Raw genomic sequence first — 17,496 nt, 5'->3', positions numbered from 1 at the left:
AAAAAAAAAAACTTTGATATACTTAATGGTTTTCATTTTGTCATTTAGACAATTTAATAGCAGAAGTATATTAACATAATAATAACTACAATGATGTAGTAGTCAACTAAAGTCATCTAAGTTTCCTTTCAAAACATCTAACTTCAGATCAATTCTACACCTAGGGTTTCAAACAGGACTGCACACATACCTGTAGTACTGCTCATTTTTTTAATATACGATAAAGAGAATGGCATCAAGCGATTCATCTTCAGGAAGAAACATGCTGGTAAATCTACACAGTTTGAGTTTGTTACAGAAGAAAATGATGGAGTCCTAGAGGGGGGAAAAACATCTTAAAAGAATGAAGACTTAGATAAATAGGTAATAAATCATTAACAAAACCATTTGAACCACCAGTACATATTCTCATGCAAAGCTATCAAATAACTTCAGATTGCTTAGGATAAAATGCACAATTCACATAGGCCCCTGGTCAAATATGCTGTGTGAAAATTATGCTCTTCCATGGAAGAGTTTACGCCAGATTAGATTAGTAGACACGCCAAGATTAAATTTTTAGTTGAACTTTAATTCTTTGTAAATCTGACCCTTTGTTGTCGACTGGATGTGATCCTGTTATAAGCGGAGCGATGGGTAGCTTGTAAACCGACGTGGTGCCCTCGACAGTCACAGACACACTCACACCTAAAGTACGGGGAACTGCGGAATACAAAAGAAAATAGTAATCAATGTCCTTTAATAATAAAAACTACATTTTTTTAAAAGTAAATCTTCAATTGAACTGTTTTTGTTGACAAAGTTTTCTTACTATTGACATCAGTGTAGTTCAGTTGAGCTCCTGTTCCCTCCTCGAATATGTCATTTGGAGAAACATAACACTGTAGAGATACTAGATGACCACCGCTCCTTGCAGTCAACAGACCCACACTACCATGAAGTATTGTCTCCACAGTGTTGGTATTAGTGGCTATCCTATGGTAGAAATTGAGTAATTATACCCTTTCAAAAAAAATTACAGTGATTTTCAGATATACACTATGGTATTAAATGTCAACACAGATACAGAACTGGTGACCAGTCTAAAACCATTCTGCATGTTTGGAGTGCAGAAAAGGCAGCAAAAACTGGCTGCACACTGGCCTCTGAAAGATGCTGGTCTTTAACAAAAAATCATAAACATCATAAGTCAGTACTCGCACAAAACAATTATATTGCTATATGTAGAGTATGCCTGACTGCACAGCTGCTGAAGCCACTTTATCTAAAATATCTAAAATAAAATGACGTTATTCATTCATTTCGTTACATACTGAAGTAACTTCTGACCACTGCATCAAAAGCATGTCACAACGGCATAAACATGCTGAATCACTGATCAGACTACTTTGAATGTATAATTATGTTCTCAAAGCTTTGTAAGATTTGTAGATTGAAGTCACCTTATTTCCGCTGTATGTTTAAAATGAAAATATTCACAAATGTCAATCAAGTCATACAGTGGCAAAAATTAACTTATAAATTCATTATAAACAAAAACATTATTAGCCTATATATATATATATATATATATATATATATATATATATATATATATATAGCCGAAAACTAGCTACTGTAGATGATCATGTAAACTAACTTGACATAAGTAGCTGACGATCAGTTATTCTCAAAAAAATAAAAATAAAATAAATAAAATTATAAATTGTATACTTTTTAACCTCAAATGATCGTTTTGTCTAGCTCTGCAATGTGCATATGTACTCCGGTTAGGGTATGTCGAAAAACTCCCATCTTATTTTCTCCTTCAACTTCAAAAAGGGAGAAGTAGAAAGGGAAGGAAGGGAAAGAATCTTAAATCCTCAGGCAGGTGTGTTAGGGATGTGTGTTGGATGGAGATGTGTCTGCAGATCGGGTTCCTGCCTCTCCCTAGGGTTTATATGTGGATATACTTGTAAATCCTTGGCAGTGGGCAAAAAATTTTTTTATTATTATTATTATTATCATCATCATTATTATCATTATCATTATCATTATTATTATTATCATTATTATTATTGTTATTATTATTATTGGGAAAAGGGGGAGAAGTAGGGAAGGAGGAAGGAAATACTCTAAACATCCACAATACTCATCACTCCCAACCTATATATAAATGTGAGCTCTGTGTTTTTTTGTGATCAGCTTGCTTTATGTTGTCTTGTCTTTGTTAATTTGTATGTGTATTTCATGTATTCTTTACATTAATAAAAAAATTTTTTTTTTTTTTTGGGCCGATACTGATTTTAACAAACAACTATTGGCCGATACCAATACCGATATTGGTTAATTGCATAAAGTAGGGCTTTAAAAGAGCGGGGGGGTCCATCAGTTCACTTAGAGCAGCAAAAATACCAGTTAATAACTTTATTAATAATTAATAATATTAGTAATAATGATGATAAAATACATCTTTTTCTTTAATCATAAAGAAATTATATCTTTTTTAGATTTTGACCAAATGTTTTCAACGAGAAAAAAAAACAAAAAAAAAAAAACTGTCAACGCTTTAAAGACAAAATATTTTTTTCTAGGTATTTAAAAAGTTTTGTAGTATGGATTAAAAAGTAATTATTTAGAGAGAAAAAACTGCCTGAATTAGTAGGCTGTATATCACATTTTATTATTACATTAAGAAATCATGTAGGCTAAAATACCGGTAAATAAAGCAAAGTGTTTACAAACATCACAAACACAATTATGCTATTTTAGTTTCCTTCTCTCCACAACAAATCCTCTAAAGTTGTAGCCTATTTAGGCTAAATATAAATGTCAAGCCAAAACAAACTAATTTAAAAGTGAAACTGTAACCGACCGCTCTCATTCTACAAAATCCAAATGTTTCCATATTTGTGACATATCTGAATGCTAAAATATTGTTAATTATGTCAACTAGGTTATAGGCTTTGTTCTTCACTTGCATTATCAACGTATAACATCATTATTCACATAGGCTATATCAGCAGTGAGGCGCTGGTCACGCTGAACAGCACAGACTGTACTACAGACTATTTATATTCAGCAATAGAACACGATCACTGCAACTGTTATTCCTAATTTATGGTCATACCAATGCTGTTTGGTCATACAGACAGAAGCAAAACATCATTCAAAATTGTACAGCTTTTGCAAAATAAAGAAAACAGCTTTCTATCATCTCCCGTGAACTTGGGAGCACGTTACCATGAAACTCAGCACAATTTATGTTGTTTTGTTAATCTGTTAATCACTTAAGAAAGAATATATTCCGTGTTTTCTCTGCTCACAGAAGCGCTGCAGGTGTGTGATGTGAATCCATGTTCTACACTATCCTGCCATTTTTGCAGGTTTCGAAACACAAAAAAGCTGCATATTACCTGCCATTCATTTTCACTTAAATGCAGGCCTAATGCTTGGCAGTTTTGTGACATATCCTCGTGTAAAATGCCAGGGAATTGCCATTGTGACTTACCTATAATGAATTTACAGCTGAGCATGGACACTTCACATATACTGTACATTTTATTTTGTTTTGGCAAGTATTTAATTATTTTGCCGAGAGAAAAACATTGGATTATGCAACAGACATGCAACTCATTGTCTCCATGCTAATTAATAAACTGGTATCGGTATCTGCCTTTTTCATGCTATTTCCGATATGCCAATGTCTGAAAAAAATGTGAAGTTTGACTGTATTTATTTGATAAATGAAGTTAACCAACATTATTTGGTTTCTGTACCGAATATTTAAAAAAAATTATTGGTAAATGTAAAAATATCGGTACTCTGTATCGACAAGTACCAAAAATAAAAGTATCGTATCAGGCAAGTACTGGAAAAATGTCATCCCTAATAAAAAAAAAAATATCTGCAGCCGATACAACAGTGCATCCCTACATTAGAACATCACAGATTTTACATGGGAATAGCAGCACAGCAGTTAATGACTGTGAATAACTACTCAACTGTTTATGTGCAACTAGTATAGTTACATTGTGCTTGTCTATAATTGAGTTTAACTTCAGACCATATTTTACTTGTCTAATCAATGCAGAAATACAGATATTTCCACAAAATTACTCTTGCCACTGTATACTGTAAATGTTTTTTTTTTTTTTTTTAGATTTTGTTGGTTGAAAAAGCAGTTTATTATTACTTATTTGTGAACAAGTTTTCACATGCCATGTTATAATTATGTCATTGCTTTGTTTTTAACTTACAAGTTAAAATTTTGCCTTTTGAGAACAGTTTGCAACCAAAACCCATCCTTAGCACAAGAATCAGCACCATTTCTGCAGATAAAGGGTTACTAATTACCACATTTATGTACCAGACGATACGAAATAATACAGTAATACCATAACATATAATTATAGTAGTACCATGTCCAAAATGGTACTTTTTGCCCCTGTATAAGACTAGGGAATTTTTTTCTTGACAAAGAAAAAAAAATGTATGTACCTGAACATATGCATCATCTTGGTGAGGTCTAACTCCAGAGACTGAAGTGCTAAGTACATCTTTGTCTTTAATTTGCTGTTGAACAAAATGAACAGAAAAAAAAATTAAAATGCAAACAGTAACAGGAACTGGAAGAATTTGATTTTATAAATAAAACAAAAAAAGGGAAACCACACTTGTCTCCAGGAAGCTTGTACAGATTGACCAGACCCTTCAGGTGTTTGGAAAACTCATCAAAATTTTTGTCTCTGTAAAATAAAAAATAAATAAATTAATTAATTAAAATGTAAATGTTTAATACATTTAATACTTGTCCAGTGACAACTTCACAATTGTTGGTATCATAAAATACAAAAACTGAATTCTAGAATCTGATAGGCTAATAGATGACTTTATGAGGGTTAGTATAAAGCAGGATGCAGGTTCAGTTTTGGTGATTGCATTACAGTTACACTTTTTTTTTTTGTTTGTTTGTTTCCTTTAGACACTTTAAAAATAACAAGCTTGGGCTGTTTCTAAGTAGAATATGTACTCAGTGGCATAAGAAAGTTCTCAGATTCAAATCAACCCCATATGTAAGTAAACCTGGGAAACCTATTTTTTTATCTGTCAAATGACAGAAAGCTTTCTATATTATCCATAATCAGTAAATTGTTGTAAATGTCTATTACAACAAGGCTGGTGTGTTTGTGTTAAAAGGTATAAGTTTATTCTAAGGTATACGTATAATCTATATGATTATTCTATCAATTAATCGAGTAAGAAGTCATTTTTCTTTATTAAAGAGCAATACTAAATATACAAGAGAAAATAAGGTAGGCTTCTTAAAATAAACAACTAATTTGTTTCCTTTTTAGAAAAAGTAATATTTTTATTGCTGAAATTGCATACATTCATAACCATGAAAACTAAACCCACTTAATGCATTTTTTTTTTTTTGGCAAAATTACCTTCAAAATACATATACAGGTCCTTCTCAAAAAATTAGCATATTGTGATAAAGTTCATTATTTTCTGTAATGTACTAATAAACATTAGACTTTCATATATTTTAGATTCATTACACACAACTGAAGTAGTTCAAGCCTTTTATTGTTTTAATATTGATGATTTTGGCATACAGCTCATGAAAACCCAAAATTCCTATCTCAAAAAATTAGCATATCATGAAAAGGTTCTCTAAACGAGCTATTAACCTAATCATCTGAATCAACTAATTAACTCTAAACACCTGCAAAAGATTCCTGAGGCTTTTAAAAACTCCCAGCCTGGTTCATTACTCAAAACCGCAATCATGGGTAAGACTGCCGACCTGACTGCTGTCCAGAAGGCCATCATTGACACCCTCAAGCAAGAGGGTAAGACACAGAAAGAAATTTCTGAACGAATAGGCTGTTCCCAGAGTGCTGTATCAAGGCACCTCAGTGGGAAGTCTGTGGGAAGGAAAAAGTGTGGCAGAAAATGCTGCACAACGAGAAGAGGTGACCGGACCCTGAGGAAGATTGTGGAGAAGGACTGATTCCAGACCTTGGGGGACCTGTGGAAGCAGTGGACTGAGTCTGGAGTAGAAACATCCAGAGCCACCGTGTACAGGCGTGTGCAGGAAATGGGCTACAGGTGCCGCATTCCCCAGGTCAAGCCACTTTTGAACCAGAAACAGCGGCAGAAGCGCCTGACCTGGGCTACAGAGAAGCAGCACTGGACTGTTGCTCAGTGGTCCAAAGTACTTTTTTCGGATGAAAGCAAATTTTGCATGTCATTCGGAAATCAAGGTGCCAGAGTCTGGAGGAAGACTGGGGAGAGGGAAATGCCAAAATGCCTGAAGTCCAGTGTCAAGTACCCACAGTCAGTGATGGTCTGGGGTGCCATGTCAGCTGCTGGTATTAAAATATATATATATATATATATATATATATATATATATACATGAAGAGTTCAGATGCAAAACCAGCTAAATCCACTTGACGGCTTTCTTTAAAAAAAATGCATTTTTATCAGGCACAGATGTATAGGTTTCTATGTAAGTACCGGTACTTCTGATTGGGCTGAGGCTGATATATTAGCGAGTTTGAAGTAAAAGTATTTGATGGATGTATAATGTGTGTCAGGAGCATTCACTCAGTATCATTATCTCATTTTTGACCGAGATGGCTTTTAGCTGGTTTTGCATCTAAACTCTTCATATATATATATATATATATATATATATATATATATATATATATATATATATATATATATATATATATATATATATATATATATATATATATATAATTAAATGCATTCATGTCCCTCTGAGCTGAATTAAATAGTGGGTAAATAAGCCTACATCTAAATGCCTCAATTTCTTGATTTATGCATTCTTTTTAGGTTCTAATGTTTACCATTTTTTAAAGTAATGTGAAATTGTTATATATATAAAATTACTAAAAATACTAAAAACAATTTCACATTACTTTAGAAAATGGTAAACATTACAACCTAAAAAGAATGCATAAATCAAGAAATTGAGGCATTTAGATGTAGGCTTATTTACCCACTATTTAATTCAGCTCAGAGGGACATGAATGCATTTAACTTGCAGTTACAAATGCATAAATAATATTTTTTATTTTAAACAAAACACTAAATACTGATATTTACATGAATTTTTAAAATGAAGATACTTCAAATCAATACCGCCAGTTAGTGTCAGCAAGTCACTGTTAAGTAAGTGAGTCATTGCCATGGACTGAATCATTTAACACGTGATTCAAGAACAAAAAAGTCATGTTGTTCAAAGATGCAAAACAGTGCTGTGGCTGTGTTTGGAATGGTTATTTGTTGGCGAATAGAGCAAAAACAGGCAATATGCTGTCTAAAATGTAAGTCTCTTAATATTAACTTCTTGTTTATTGATGAACTGTTGCATTAAATCAGTATCACATTTGTAATCATGCTGAGGCACTCTTCATTTGATACTGACTTTCTAACTTTGTGTGTCACAGAGAGAGAATGAGACAAGCAACATAAATGGCACTTAGTCTTTCACAAAACATAGCTAACTTAGGGACATCATAACTATCCACCATTAACTTACAGTCTTAAATATGTCCAGCGTTTATCGGTTTGTGCTTCAGTAATAATGGTCCATGGGGAAACACAGTGTTCCGTGTGTAGTTATAGTAAATGGACTAAACGAAGCCTCGAAGCAAATAATTTGCCTTGATGATTTTTTTACTCAAGTTACTTGAGGAATCGTTTCAGCCCTAGTATACGTGTTTTGACGTCCAGTGTATTTGACTGGGGGACATAAATTAGAGACACAAAGTTTTTTTGAGTCCCTAAGCAGAGGTAAACTAAACATGCCTGAGCATATTTCACTTTGCAGATTTACTTTCCCTCAACTTACCTTAAATGCTGTATCAGCTCAGGACAACTCTACATGAAAATGGGGAAGGGGAAAAAGAAAAAGAAAAAGAAAAAAAAAAAAAAAAAAAAAAAAAAAAAAAGTAAGATCACAGAGCAAAGACACTTTATTATGCTATCCACAATAACCACATAAGTCTTCCTCTCACCACAGGGTTTTCACCATGGTGGGCCACTTTGACGTCCACAAGTTTTCCTGCTTTATCCAAATGCACCTCAACATAGAACATATCTGAGGTGATGTAGCACTCAGTACGTGAGGGGCTCAGGTGAGATCCCAACCTGCAGGCACACAGCACCACAACAAAAGACCAAACACAACATTTACCAGAAATAAAAACACGCTAGTCGTTACATATAACACCAAAGCTCCAAAGTGTGTATTGAGTAAGTACTGCAATTTCCTAAGAAGCACTGTTCTAATGCTTTTATTTGTTTTCACTAGATATATTGAATTTGTGTCGGTGCACTCTAGCTAAATAATGACAACATTAGATTATGAACAATTCAAACGTCTCCAACACCTGCCTTTAGACTAGGGCTGTCACTAGCGATTATTTTGGTAATCGAGTAACTGGTCGACTATTCTGACAATTAATTGAGTAATTAGATGATTACAATTTTTTTTTTTTGTAGTAATAAAAATAGACCCAAGTGAACAATAGCCTTTAAAATGACTTAAAATACATATATAATAGCAATGAGGCAATAATTGTTCATATAAAGTATCAAAAACAAGTAATACGGTTTTAATGACCAAAATTGTTAAAATACATAATGTATAACAAACAATAGAGCTAACGTACATTACACATTATAACAAATGACTGCAGAGGGTGCCAATGGCCTGATGATTGTTTTTTACATTTTACTAGGCAATGTAATCCTTGTTTATTATTGACTAAACATTTCACATGTCACAAGTCACATGCCCACTTAGTCTTTAATATTTGGCCATTTCTTTACAACAGAAATGCTACAAACAGTGCGATTTCTTAAATACGTGGACATCAAAACGTGTAATCTTAGAGTAAGTTTGAACTTTTATTTTGAAATTGTAATGAACAGTTAGCATATTAAGAAAGATACTAATGTATTCTCACCTTACAAATGTGATGAAATGGCATTTCCAGATTAACATTATAATAAACTGAAACTTACAACAATATGCAGAGATGAAGTTTGAGATGCTCCACACATGTAAATGATAACAGTTCGTGTGGAGCAGCACTTACTATGAACGTAGTCGCTCTGAGGTACACATACGTAAACTACAATTTTAGCGTATATATTAAACCTGCATCGCATTTATTTAATTGAATCGTAGCGGTTGTAAATTCACAATAGCATTATGCTTTATTATGATTTTAAATAGGTTTAATATATCAAGCAGCCTTGGAAAACGGTCTGATTATGCGTTTCATAGATTCTCGTCCACAGAATGCGCCACTTCTGGTATTTTGCCGGTTACTCAACACTTCTCAACACAATTCTACCAGTTGCAGCTCTAGGCCCGGCACATTCACATCCCCTATTTCGCAAATTTCTGGCAGTGGTGGGTGTTTATATAGGCAGACAAGGTTACACTCATGTGACACTGCTGTTTTTTGAATGTGTTTTAAGATGTTGCTAATTTAAAATTTTAAACTATTTTACTCAATGCTGTTCAGACATACAATTTTATGAGCTTTTATGAGCTATATCTAGAAAAGTTTAGAGTATTTAATTTATTTTAAATTGCATTTGTCCTATTATATGTAATTAGCATCTTTGTTCTTATTTTTAATAGATAAAATAATGAATTACAGTAAGTGAGTTGTTGGGTTAATTCTATGTTAATTCTTTTTAACATGTTAAACAACAAATATTACTATTTTTTCCAAGTCCTAACTTTTAAAAAATTTTTCTATTAGAATATTTTGGGTGCAGCAACTGTGTATATATACGAAGAAAGGGGGGGGGATGGAATCTTACATGTTCTGCCGAGCAATGGACTCCAGTCGATCCGTCATTGATGGCAACGAAGATACTGATGATGAGGAATGCAAGGTAAACAAACAGCAAAAACAAGAGATTTGGACATTTAAGTGATATTCAAATTCTATCCAATGTCTATGATATATTTAAGGCACAATTAATATCAACAGAAAATATACATAAATAAAAAAAAAATTACAATGTACAACAATGTACAATGTTCTTTTAAGTGATCTCAATACTGACTGACAAATTTGAAGATCAACCTTTGCTTAGTTTTTTTAAAAAAAAAACCTTCTACAGCGTGCATCTGTAGAAGGTCAGTTATCAAACTATCCATTTACCAAAACTATTATTCAAAAAAAAAAAAAATCACTATAGATCCTTCAGTTCAAAAGCATAAAACACTCTTTGCTACGAGTTATAACACAAAATAAACATAAATAAACATCAGAAGGTATGTTGAATTTACAAACTCTCTAGAAATCTCTAGCATTAATTCTGATCATGGCATGTCTTGAAAAATGAAGACAGTGAGACGTTCATCATAGGAGAAGTCATACTGCAGGACTGTGCAGCTTCTGACACTGCCAGAATTTGATTGCAACAGTCACTAATAGGCTGTAAACATGTCAAACTAACGAACAAAGACTACAGATTGGAGGAATATTTTAGGATTTTTTAAATTTGTCTCAGAAGGCCAAAATTGTACAGCGTGTGCCCAGCTATTCCAGTTGTAATTATGATCCAGACCGTCTCCTCATGATACAAGGTCTACGGCAACTTAATTGGACCTTTAGGAAGGGGTCAAATGTTGTCTGAATGCACTTGTTATTAGGCATGCAGCAACCTGCCTGCACCTGCACCGCAGAACCTCATTGACACAATTAAGGTAGTTGTGGCATTTAGTACAGCAACCCCTAGTATCACTACATGGACACAACGTCAACTGAGTGACAGATGTCTTGGTTACTATTAGAACATCCGTTCCTTGATGGAAGGAACGACACCTATTACACTCGTAGTTCAGGAGGAGTAGCATGCAAATTTCACTCGCCAATTCTCATTGGCCTTTTCTGAAGAGTCAGAAGTATTTAGTGCTCCCCAGTGTGACACCTAGTATCACTACATCGACACAATGTCTCATTCTATCCATCAAGAAATGGAGGTTATAATAGTAACCAAGACGTTTTAAACGGTGTCAGAAAAAAAATACATTAACATCAAGACATAATTCAAAATGATGAAAAAAATATTGAGCAAAACGTATTGATTAAATTCACCTTTTAGTGCCCTTTGCAGTGTCTCTAAACAGTTGAGCAGCAGTTGGTGTCCAGCTGTATTAATGACCCCACGCTTTTCCTGAACAGCCAATAATAATAATAATAATAATAAGATCAACATACACAAAAACTATAAAGAGATCTATGCTATGTTTTTTTAAAAAGCTTTTCTCATCAGAGGGCCTTACCATAGCCTGCCGCACCACTTTGCTGGTCTCCTGCCAGGACCGAGAAGAGTTGTGTTTGTTGTGGAGCCTTTCCAACAGGGCTGTCATACGACTTTGTTTCTCTGACTCTGTCAACAAGTACAAACAATGATGATGACAAAAATATGATATTTCTTTAATTAGGGAATATTTAAATAATTTAAACACAATACAACACTAAAAAACTCTGAGATTTTTTTGTGCTTAGCACTGGCTCGATACCACTTTTTCAGAATCAATCTCGATGCCAAAAATTCTGAGTATCGTCCGATACCAGAACATTTTTTTTTAAAATCAGTGTGGAATTTCTATACCTCAACATGTGTTGACTTATTTCTATACCTCAATATGTGTTGATTGCACTCAGGTGGATTCATAAGTGCTGAACAGTCGCTGACACCCTAGAGCTCACATGTCCGGAAACATCGGCACAAATTTTCAAAATAAATATATTAACAAACTGCATGTCAGAACTACAAACAAGCACATTCTCGCCTGAAAACCTCGTAAAACTACATTCCGTGACACAAAAACAGTATTATTTATAAAATTACAGTGGATTTAGGGATATGCCATGACACTCATTGTAAGAATCACCGCAAGCGGAGTGATAGAATTTTTGTAATTCTATCAGTGAAATGGCTGTTGGAGTTCTGTTATATATCAATATATAATCATAATCTATGGTAAAAGTAGTATTATATGTACAATAAGTACAAATAGACAAACAGCAGAGAAAACATGAGTTAGTCATTAAAATCCCCACATGTCCAATTATTTTATTACTGATGATGGAGTGGAAGTTGTGGAACATCAAGTGGACTGGACATATCAAGCAGATTTAAAAAAAAAAAAAAAAAAAAAAAAAAAAAAAAAAAAAAAACAGCGTAATCTTCCTCACATACATTTTTGGGAGTTCATTTTTAGTCCACCTGCAGGACTAAAAATGAACTCACTGCCAGATTCTGGACGACACATTTTTGAGAGAGTGGTGATGCTGGTCTTTCAAGAGTCACTCTCAGCTTATCTGTCTATACACTTCAGCATGTTATTCTTATTAAGTGAGGGACATTTTTTAAGATTCTTCAATATCCCGAGCCAATCACACCCCCAACCTGTCAATCATTACATCAATAACAACAGGACGCACAATAGGTCCATATTCAAATTAACCAAACACTTTTCACCTGTCTGAAGATCTCTCACTGTTTACACTCCAGCAGATGCATGAGATCAAACAGACTACACTTATGCAATTCTACACTTATTTACCTATTTGCCACTTTACACCATGTCTACGACAGTTGTCGTGTCATGACGCATCGCATCCAGTGTAGACAGCATCACTGTTTAGAATGGGTTCAATACTGTCTACTGTTGCGTTGCTCGGAATGCATTTTCAAATCCACATTGAAACTACATTATCACAGGGCATTTAATGAAAATGCAATTGAAACACCTTAAGTCTAAGTGTCAATGCATTTAAGACATTTAAATAACCATTTTACCACCCTTTTGCTGCACCTTTGGCTCAGAATGCATTCTGAAATAATTGTAGCAAAATGCAGAGAGTATCACATTGTACCATGATGAAATTGCAATCCCAAGTGCCCTACTCATAAGTCTAAATGCATTTAGGAAAAATAGCATTTAAATAACAATTTTGCAATTTATGTTGCATTAAAATATGTTTTTACTTTACATATTAAAACTAGTGTAGGAAATTGGAAGTGTGAATAGTATAATTGAATTTTCATTTTCATTTTGCACTAAAGGTTGCATAAGCTGCATTTAAATACAGAACAACATTGCCATTTTACATGCTGCATTGCCATTTTGCATATTACATTTCAAAATAAATTTTGCTACCCATATGCTTCTATAATATGCCTCATATATATACATATTATAAACATATATACACACACACATATATATATATATATATATGTATATCTATATCTATATCTCTCTATATATATACATATATATCTATATCTATCTATTTATATACATACACACACACATATATATATATATATATATATAGTTGATAGTGATAAATGTCCATGAAAGCAAACAAACAACTAAATAAATAAATAAAATGGGTCTATGATGTCTAAAGTTGTGCTGATATAGAACATCCATGAGCCACCTTAACGCAGCTGACTTGAAACATGCATATGCCGCCTACAAATGTGCTAAACGTTATTTCCAATCATACTAATAATCATTTAATAGTACGACTGGAATTCATAATTTCTACATTTATATACTATGGCATTTGCATAATATAATAAAGTAATTAGATCAGTAATTGTCCGTGTCTCAAAAAGGCACTACGGTACTTTAATAGTTTTCTCAGCAGCATTGCGTCTCCAATGCATAATCCATAATGGACTACACAGGCAAAAGGAACGTTTTAAGTAAATTATGTGTGCCGTACCGGACCCATCATCCGCTCGGAGCCGCTCGGACACCGCGGCTGTGCTGCTGTGGGATGATTCTGCGCCTGGGCTGCTGCTCCGCACCGCCGCCATCTTCAGAACTCGACCACAAGAGTTGACCCGATACCAGTAAAGCAGAAAGACGCTCAACACTACATCAGAGCGCCGTCGTGTTGAAATAGTTAAGTCCCCTTTAAAATAAACGAACAAAGCGCATTGAAACTGGAGGACAACTCTGAACAACAATGGAGAACATTGATCAAGAACGTAATGACGTCATCTTCTTCCTCGTTTTTTTTTGGCGCAATTGCGTCCTGTGTGCATATCGCCACCTACTGTGTTGGTGTCATGGTTCATTTATGGAAAGAACTGTTATAATTTATTTTTAATTATTTTGAAGATTTCAAAGAGTAAATATATATATATATATGTGTGTATATATAGACATACATATATATATATATATATATATTTTTTTTTTTACTCTTTGAAATCTTCTATATATATATATATATATATATATATATATATATATTTTTTTTTTTTTTTTTTTTTTTGGTTATCATTGTGGTGAAGAGGGGAGCTTGTGCTTAGGTTGTCAGAAGCTGGCTGCTACACACACAGAAATATTTTGTGATTGTATGATTGCGAAGGGTAAAAATGATGTCCATAAAAACTGTAAATCATGTGCTGGCTCTCATACTGATTTATTGTATTTATTATTGTAAGACCTAATAGCTAAAATAACACTTGTTCACATGTTAAGTGTAACTTTAGTAGCATGCCAGTAATGATCCGGTAAGAATGTTCTCATCACTGGCTTTAGCACAGTTACAAATCATTTAAAACAACAATTTTATCTCCAGTGCTGGGAAAAGGGGAAAGTAATGCACTACAATATTGAGTTACTCCCTAAAAAGTAACTAATTACATTACTTAGTTACTTTTTATGGAAAGTAATGTGTTACTTTACTTTTGCGTTACTTTTTAAATCTGGGCAGGGCTTGCTTGTTTGTTTTTTATATAAAAAGTTCTATTTTGGCAAATGTAAAAGCCTTTTCACACCAAAAGCCTCAGGCTTTGACAAAAGTAAATTCATGTCTGTACAGTAGACTGCAGAAGAAAAAAATGTCAACTCTTCAGCAATAAAAAAAAGAAAACAAAAGTTAGATTTTCTTGAGTAATTTTTGCTTATTAGTATGGTTAAATTGGATCATCGAAGGTCGGCAGCAAAGACATTGGTTAATAGAATGGGATTAAATGCATAAATTATATCTGTATTATTTAACATATTTAATTATTGTAGGTTTGCGTCATATTCATAGTTCATATTCACTGTTTTTATTCATTTTGAGGAATACTGAATCTGTTTTTTGTGAGTGAGATGAATTAATGCATGTTCACATTTATTCTAGAACTAACATCTTACTCCCTATTTCTCTCAACATGGGGAAATGAGAGCTTTTAATCAATAAATGGGGGGAAAAGTAACTGGCATTACTTATTTGAAAAAAGTAACTCAGATATTTTCTTGTCAATTAAAAAGTAATGCGTTACTTTACTGATTACTTGGAAAAAGTAACAATATTACATAACTCGCATTACTTGTAATGCGTTACCCCCAACACTGTTTATCTCATGTAGCCATAGCCTAACCATGAGGTCTATACTTCAGCATAATGGTAACTTCGAAAATTGACAAACATAAACCCTTTTAAATGTCAACATATATGATTCATGTAGCCCGACACAAATGGTTTAAGTTAACTTAACAATTTACGAATGTAATTTAATTTAACTCAATAAAATTGAGTGCAAATGACAACTGAGTAAAAAGGATTTGTGTTGTTTCAGCTTATTTTATTTAAGTAAACTGTGCAAACAACTTAAATGATTTTTTGTTATATCTAGTGTACAAGAATCATATGCCTTATTCAGTGTTTGGCAATAACTAGTTACTGGTAACTAGTTACAGTAATAATATTGGATGAAAAAAATTTGCAATTACATTTTGCCTAACATTTTGTCAGAAGAAAAGATTATTTAAATATTGATGCGGATGTTGTGGCATTACTTTACTCTGGCATGACTTGCCCACCCACAACCCTCTGATCCCGATTTAAACTGTATTATTATAATTAGAAATATTTATAGAAAACAAAAAAATTTCTTCCAAAAATATAATTTCACTTACATAATTTCTTTTGATAAAATACTCATGATAAAATAATTAAGTTGGCTTGAGAAAGCCAACTTACTGATATGCTATTTAAACTTCCAGTTATTAAGTTGGCTTGAGAAAGCCAACTTACTGATCTGCTATTTAAACTTCTTATTATTAAGTTGGCTTGGGAAAGCCAACTTACTGAAATTGTATTTAAACTTATTATTATTCTTCTTCTTATTTTTCTTAACGCAAATTTTTTGGACACCTACTCCTCCTAGACCGTTCAAGCTACATACTCCAAACTCGGGTCAGATCTTCATACTGTTCTGACTTAGTGTGCTATATCTTTTCAGACTGGTTTGAGTTACGGTTTTCTTAAAAATTAATATTAAAAATCATAAAAAGTCCCATAGACTTTCATTGACCAAAAGTCCATGTCTGTTTGAACTATGTTTAATGTAAACTGCTAGAAGCCATTGATACTCAATTAATCTTTAAGATATCTATGTTCTTTCTAACTAATAACTAATCTATCTATCTATCTATCTATCTATCTATCTATCTTCAAACCTTATCTATCTATCTATCTATCTATCTATCTATCTATCTATCTATCTATCTATCTATCTATCTTCTTCAAACCTTATCTATCTATCTATCTACCTTCAAACCTTATCTATCTATCTATCTATCTATCTATCTCTATCTATCATCTAACTATCTATCTATCTATCTATCTATCTATCTATCTATCTATCTATCTATCTATCTATCATCTAAACTTATCTATCTATCTATCTATCATCTAACCTATCTATCTATCTATCTATCTATCTATCTATCTATCTATCTATCTATCATCTAACCTTATCTATCTATCTATCTATCTATCTATCTATCTATCTATCTATCATCTAACCTTATCTATCTATCTATCTATCTATCTATCTATCTATCTATCTATCTATCTATCTATCTATCTATCTATCTATCTATCTATCTATCTATCTATCTATCTATCTATCTAACCTATCTATCTATCTATCTATCTATCTATCTATCTATCTATCTATCTATCATCTAACCTTATCTATCTATCTATCTATCTATCTATCTATCTATCTATCTATCTATCTATCTATCTATCTATCTATCTATCTATCTATCATCTAACCTTATCTATCTATCATCTATCTATCTATCTATCTATCTATCTATCTATCTATCATCTAAACTTATCTATCTATCTATCTATCTATCTATCTATCTATCTATCTATCTATCTATCTATCTATCTATCATCTAACCATATCTATCTGTCTATCTATCTATCTATCTATCTATCTATCTATCTATCTATCTATATCTATCTGTCTATCTATCTATCTATCTATCTATCTATCTATCTATCTATCCATCATCTAACCTTATCTATCTATCTATCTATCTATCTATCTATCTATCTATCTATCTATCTATCTATCTATCATCTAAACTTATCTATCTATCTATCTATCATCTAACCT

The 17,496-nt window shown here is 32.8% G+C and overlaps 1 protein-coding gene and 1 long non-coding RNA gene across 2 annotated transcripts in view; both read right to left on the bottom strand.

Moving 5' to 3' along the window:
• Window positions 1-14,103, bottom strand: part of med1 (mediator complex subunit 1) — a 34,308-nt gene extending 20,205 nt beyond the window's left edge. Inside the window, 11 exon segments of the mRNA XM_051123646.1 lie at window positions 191-315; window positions 591-702; window positions 812-975; window positions 4,480-4,554; window positions 4,656-4,727; window positions 7,874-7,902; window positions 8,040-8,172; window positions 9,865-9,919; window positions 11,151-11,229; window positions 11,339-11,445; window positions 13,803-14,103. Of these exon segments, the coding sequence (XP_050979603.1) occupies window positions 191-315; window positions 591-702; window positions 812-975; window positions 4,480-4,554; window positions 4,656-4,727; window positions 7,874-7,902; window positions 8,040-8,172; window positions 9,865-9,919; window positions 11,151-11,229; window positions 11,339-11,445; window positions 13,803-13,896 (1,045 nt within the window). The 5' untranslated portion in view covers window positions 13,897-14,103.
• Window positions 14,104-16,698: 2,595 nt separating this feature from the next.
• Window positions 16,699-17,488, bottom strand: LOC127174311 (uncharacterized). Its single transcript, XR_007828867.1, has 3 exons — window positions 17,397-17,488; window positions 17,000-17,144; window positions 16,699-16,898 (listed from the first exon to the last, which is right to left on the bottom strand). It is a non-coding gene; the product is annotated as an uncharacterized LOC127174311 (long non-coding RNA).
• Between the last annotated feature and the right edge of the window lie 8 nt (window positions 17,489-17,496).

The sequence above is a fragment of the Labeo rohita genome, chromosome 12, assembly GCF_022985175.1.
Source record: "Labeo rohita strain BAU-BD-2019 chromosome 12, IGBB_LRoh.1.0, whole genome shotgun sequence".
NCBI classification, from domain to species: Eukaryota; Metazoa; Chordata; class Actinopteri; order Cypriniformes; family Cyprinidae; genus Labeo; species Labeo rohita.
This window is presented reverse-complemented; position numbering and strand designations above follow the sequence as displayed.